General features: G+C 38.2%; 1 protein-coding gene across 1 annotated transcript; it reads right to left on the bottom strand.

Moving 5' to 3' along the window:
• Positions 1-982: 982 nt before the first annotated feature.
• LOC120917590 (LRRN4 C-terminal-like protein) lies at positions 983-5,916 on the bottom strand. The gene is made up of 2 exons (XM_040329000.1): positions 5,583-5,916; positions 983-1,972 (listed from the first exon to the last, which is right to left on the bottom strand). Exons 1-2 carry the CDS (start codon positions 5,598-5,600, stop codon positions 1,028-1,030), a joined length of 963 nt encoding a protein of 320 aa, XP_040184934.1. The 5' UTR covers positions 5,601-5,916; the 3' UTR covers positions 983-1,027.
• Positions 5,917-6,445: the final 529 nt, after the last annotated feature.

The following is a 6,445-nucleotide window of genomic DNA, read 5'->3' as shown; positions in this document are numbered from 1 at the left end:
GGACAAGTCTGATCATTGGATCAGGCTGGGTTTCCAGCATAGCTAAAGAACTGACCATAAAAAGGATACTTTTTATATATACATGGTACAGCAGGCACATATCAGAAATATGAAATTTTGGGGTAACAAACGCTTTAACACAGTAGTCTTTGCTTTTCTGAATTCCCATGTATCTTAGTTTTATTATAAGTGGCATTCAAATGATTGGGCTGCTGTGCCCACGCAAACATGAGCTGCACCACCCGCTACAGTGTGAGCCTAGCCTAAGACAGGAAGTGTATTACTGTCCAGACCACCAGGTGAATAAAAGGAAAAATGCATAAAAAGTATAACTAATGCAACCATCACATCTGAAGCCCTGTACACACGGTCGGTTTCTCGGCCGAGAAAACCGAGGCGAAAGCAGAGAACCAGGCAGGAAAACTGCCATGGAGCTTTGGCCGGGAATCCCGGCCATGTGTATGCTCCATCGGCACTGCCTCACAGTGTTTCCCATAGGAAAGTAGTAGTTCTGGCGGAAAAAAAAAACGCTGCGAATCCCGACGAGAAAATAGAGAGCAGGTTCTCTATTTTCCCGACAGGATTCCCGGATGTTTTCCTGATGGGAAAACTGCGAGGAAGCATACACACGTCCGGTTTTCCCGGCCAAAAGCTCTCCTGGCAGTTTTTCTGCCGGGAAAACAGGTCGTGTGTACGAGGCTTAAGGATTGAATATATTATTTATTATACTACATTTTTTGGGGGGTTTTATATATGCTTTAAAGCTTTATCTTATTTCATTCAAATGTGCCAAAATACATTTTAGTTGTTCAGTATGCTAAAGCTGTAAGTTTGCATGTGTATTTAATTACATCTACAACATGATGGTGTGATATCAAACATCAAAGGAACAGAACTATATAAAAATAGATTTATTTGGAATAAATAAATAAATATTAACATAAAATATATATGTACATACTATGCTTTCTTCTATCCATTCATATAACAATAGTGCGTCATATTATACACCCCAAAAAATGTTCTTTCACAGATTCTCAACACTTTCTGCCCTAAATGACATATTGGTGACCCCCATCTCCTCCCCAATGGCTCGTTTGATTTTTCTACTCCTCTTTCTACACCTAAACCAATAAACAAAAGCAAATATCCCTAAAAGACCTGCAAGTATTGCCAAGCCAATTCCTACTGCCAAGTAAATGTATGATCCATAGGGGTCATAGGTATTATAGAGGGCACATGGACCTGCAAATCCTTTCTGGGCCGGCCATCTCTCTTCTTCATCCCTTGGCTCCACTTGGCTTTTTCCTGCATCATTTATGGCCACCACACACACCCTGTATGTCATCCCTGGGACAAGGTTGGGTATTGAGAATAAGCGATAAGATTGATTGAGCAAGGGTCCCTGCTCCAGTGGTCCTTCTGGAGCACCATACAGCACCCTGTATCCCTGCACTGTTGACAGAGGGGAACACCAGCTCACACTGATGCCTGTTTGTCCAGGAGTTATGAAATTTAAACGCGGAGCATCAGGAGGAATGGTACGTCCATTTATCCCAGGACAACGGCATTTGCCCCCTGCACGCTCCTGTATTTCACTGCATGGGAGCTCCAGGTGCTTGCAACGGTCAAAGGGACAAGCGTCATAAGATACTTGTGGAGGCAAAGTGAAATGCTTCTTATAACCGTTGTCCTCGTCGTCCTCATAGCTGTCATAGTCAATGTCTTCAGTTATGAATTGAATTCTTTCTCGTGTTGTCTTTTGACTTTGTGTGATCTTGCGTGGTTGAGGAACAGAAGACTGCTCGCCTTTGTAGTCCGAAGAAGCAGCGGTGAGAGGACTCATGGTGTAACTCAGTGGTACTGTGATGTTTTTGTTATCCTCTGGGTTTGCTGTGCTATTCTTCTCAGTAGGTAAACCTGTGATGGTTGCACAAAGCGAAAGAAGTAGAAGTAGGCAAGAAAGAGATAACTAAAGAATAACAAAGGTACAGAAGTTTTACAAGAAGGAAAGAGAAGCGATAACAAGAAAATAAGAAAAAAAAATTAATTACTGAAAGCTTGATAGAAAAAATTAGCAAAACAATGTTTTACATCTCCAATAACAACATCAGTGTTTTCCAGTCAACCAAAGCTTCTGCAGAAGAAGTCCGTTTGTCTTCCCTGTCTTGGCACCTATTCGCAAACTTTTCTTTTGGTTTGTAAGCAAAACTGCTCAAAGGAACTTCACATCAAACATACCGGTACTTCTGGGAGTCAGGTGCCTGTACCTTCCGCTGCATTTTATGGTTCCTTCTGATGGCCCCTACATCACTACTGTTTCCAGTAGTGAAGTAGGGGCCAGCTGGAAGAACCACAGAATGAGTTGGGGGGAAGTAGGTATCCCACACACCCAGGACTGTCACATGGGTGGCTTTGCTTGGCAACCGTGTGACAATTTTACGAATAAATGATCGGAGAGAAAAGCATAAAGTGTCTTCTTTTAGCTTTTAAATTTTTTTTTTCCCATAGAATAATATAAGCCAACAAAGTTGTACAATCTATGGGAGACTGGCTAGAAACAAAATTGTTGATGAGTGAGGTCATAGACTGCACTTTATGTACAACCAATTCTCCATTATTGCCTAGATTGGATACTGATCATTTTATCTCTATAGGCAGCTTTATTATTATTATCATCAGTTGGATTTAGGTAAAAAGGGAATTTTCCCTTAGCTAAGTGAATGAGGTGAAGTTCTGCTGACTTTTTTCCTCCAATCAAGTGCAAGTAATGATTCTTTATACATGATCGTGTATTCTCAGCAAAGTGCATTTTTAACAAACTGAGAAAATGGAACCCTCCAGATGCTGTCCCTCAATGAAAACATACATTTTAACAAAATCCAAAAAGGAGAAAAACTGAACCAGTATTCCCCAATGAATAGAGGTGGGAGCTATCGGTAAAACGCATGTAACTACAACTGAGAGATAAAAAACAGATTTATGCTCAACCAACCCTCAAGCAAATATCAAAAAGAAATTCAACTCACTGAGCTAAATGGAAAAAGTTTATTGATTACAAAAACATTGACTGTATATACAGTACAGACCAAAAGTTTGGACACACCTTCTCATTCAAAGAGTTTTCTTTATTTTCATGACTATGAAAATTGTAGATTCAAACTGAAGGCATCAAAACTATGAATTAACACATGTGGAATTATACATAACAAAAAAGTGTGAAACAACTGATAATATATTTCATATTCTAGGTTCTTCAAAGTAGCCACCTTTTGCTTTGATTACTGCTTGGCACACTCTCTTGACATTCTCTTGATGAGCTTCAAGAGGTAGTCACCTGGTGCAGCACCCCATCACTCTCCTTCTTGGTCAAATAGCCCTTACACAGCCTGGAGGTGTGTTTGGGGGTCATTGTCCTGTTGAAAACTAAATGATGGTCCAACTAAACGCAAACCGGATGGAATAGCATGCCGCTGCAAGATGCTGTGGTAGCCATGCTGGTTCAGTATGCCTTCAATTTTGAATAAATCCCCAACAGTGTCACCAGCAAAGCACCCCCACACCATCACACCTCCTCCTCCATGCTTCACGGTGGGAACCATGCATGTAGAGTCCATCCGTTCACCTTTTCTGCGTCGCACAAAGACACGGGGGTTGGAACCAAAGATCTCAAGTTTGGACTCATCAGACCAAAGCACAGATTTCCACTGGTCTAATGTCCATTCCTTGTGTTCTTTAGCCCAAACAAGTCTCTTCTGCTTGTTGCCTTTCTTTAGCAGTGGTTTCCTAGCAGATATTCTACCATGAAGGCCTGATTCACACAGTCTCCTCTTAACAGTTCTAGAGATGTGTCTGCTGCAAAAGGTGGCTACTTTGAAGAACCTAGAATATGAAATATATTTTCAGTTGTTACACTTTTTTGTTATGTATAATTCCACATGTGTTAATTCATAGTTTTGATGCCTTCAGTGTGAATAATCTACAATTTTCATAGTCATGAAAATAAAGAAAACTCTTTGAATGAGAAGGTGTGTCCAAACTTTTGGTCTGTACTGTATATATATATATATATATATATATATATATATATATATATATATATATATATATATAAAACATTGGTACCACAACTCACAAACACACTCTTACTATTAAAACTCAAACATCCACCTCTCTCACATTAGTCAGTGACCATAATTTCCAACAAAATTGAAATGCATTGCTCATAGAATTAAAGTGGAATAGTGATCCTATATATACAGTCAATGTTTGGTAATCAATAAAACAAATTCCATTTAGCTCAGTGAATTTTTCATATTAGCTTGAGGGTTGGTTGAGCAAACAATCTATTTATTATCACTCAGTTATAGTTTAAGGAAATTTTTACCGTATTCATTAAGCTTAGTGAAAATTCCCTTGCAACATGAATAGCCAATTTGCCTTTAGTAAATCAAACTCAGGAATTTGCACACTAATGGCTTATTTATATGTGAAGGTGTGTGAACCAACACTGAAAGTATCCAGGTCCCAGAGCTCCAGCTCAAACTGGATATATATATGTGTGTGTGTGTGAATTTCTGTACCCAGGACTACAGTAAGCAATATGTCAGCACCTAAGTGTACCAAGGGAATAAACGCATGGTATATACCGGTATTCAGGTTCAGTTGCCTATCAGAGCTCCTATAACAAGGGAATACTTGAATTATTGAGACTGAACACTCCTCTGATATATTAATAGTTTTAAAATTATACATATCACCTGCCTAGATAAATTATAAATGTAATTGTTGTATAAAATGGCAAACATCATAACAAATTATACTGTTTTCCTTTACTTGTATCCACTAATTAGCATAAGAATTCGTTAGGTTTACATTATGATAAGCATTCATGTTTTCTGTAAAACAAAGTAAATAACAATGTGCATTATCCCATAATAAAAAAAGAAATCCACCTTTATTTCCTTTTTGATTACAATTATTTGAATTATTATTTTAATTATTTGAAAGCTGAAGTTCATTCAGCATTATTTGTGAGATACAGAAAAAAAATGCTTGATAAATAATTACAAATCTGTGTTATTCTTTAATTTTGACATTGTACAAGTTGTAGAATAGATGTCAAATCTAGATGATAATTTGTTCACAGTGGCATGCATGATGCCAATCATATGACCAGGAAATGCCACTTTTAAACTTTTACTTCTAAATCCAAATTCCAGCCTTTACTAACTTTGTGTTATAATTTCCTAAGAAAACTTTGCTGCTGTGCCTGTGTATTTTACCTGATAATATACCAAACGGTTTTAGAAAATGCAAGAAGTATCATATACCCAAATAGGGCATTTTAATAAATTAGATACAATTTGTAGATAATAATTTCATGTAGCAAACAGAATAAAAGAGCAATTTCTGTTACTGCCGGTCGTGAATATTGCCTAAAGTCTTGAAAAAGTTAACAAATTTTTCCGCAGACAACCGGTCGCAGTGGTAGTGTCGTGACTTGCAGTCAACACACATGCCGCATACAACGTGAACTTCATTACCAGCCTCAGAAATAATTCTAGTATGCGTTCACTTACCTGGCTGTCACAAGACATCTTAGAATTTCTTAGTATGTCCTGCAATTTAATAAATCTTTGTGAATATATCCTTTCTCTTGAAGAAGTTCCCTTTTCTGTACTCAGTGTTGTTTTTTTGTTTCAGATAAATAGAAGTGTAATATTAGGAACTGAATATTGTTCTCTTCCTCCCACACGCTGTGCCTCCCTTTATAGAGCTGCTGATTGTGATGTCACTTGACTCGACCCTGATTCACTGACTGAGTATGTGGAAATAAAAAGGGAGGGGAGGCAGACAGGGAGAAACATATCTTGGGGGGACACCAGAGGCAGCTGGAATATCATCTCCAGATGTGGGGAGGGCTGTGGGAACCTGTCTTCTAGATTCTGAACTCCAGATGTGCAGACACCCAGGCTCTGTTATTTATACGGGTGTGTCACCAGGAATTCTTCCCTACAAGGAGATTTTATCTGATAAATCAGGATATCTATGCTATTATGAGAAGTGTTTACATTCTTTGCACTCCTCATCACAGCTTATACTTCTTTATGGTGCTCAGAGAAATGTTTGATCTCATGGTCTGTTCACATGATTACTTCTATTAGAGAATGAACAAGGTGAATGCAGGTAACATTACTGTGTGGTGAACGTGTGACAACCGAAAAAAGGTATAGAATGGTAAGTTTAAAGCGTTTGTTACCCCAACACTTCATAATCCTGATATGTGAAAAAATGTGCAAGGTGCGCTGGTATAATATACCTATACATATAGCTATTCAACTTATTAACAAATGTGATGACATAAAATACAATAATCCCCCAAAAATGTAATGCAGTGACATAATTCATAAAGTGCAAAGGGCTACACATTAACCAATGTGTT

Source organism: Rana temporaria, chromosome 11, assembly GCF_905171775.1.
Source record: "Rana temporaria chromosome 11, aRanTem1.1, whole genome shotgun sequence".
Classification (NCBI taxonomy): domain Eukaryota; kingdom Metazoa; phylum Chordata; class Amphibia; order Anura; family Ranidae; genus Rana; species Rana temporaria.
The sequence above is the reverse complement of the archived record's forward strand: the minus strand, read 5'-3'. Positions and strand labels throughout refer to the sequence as shown.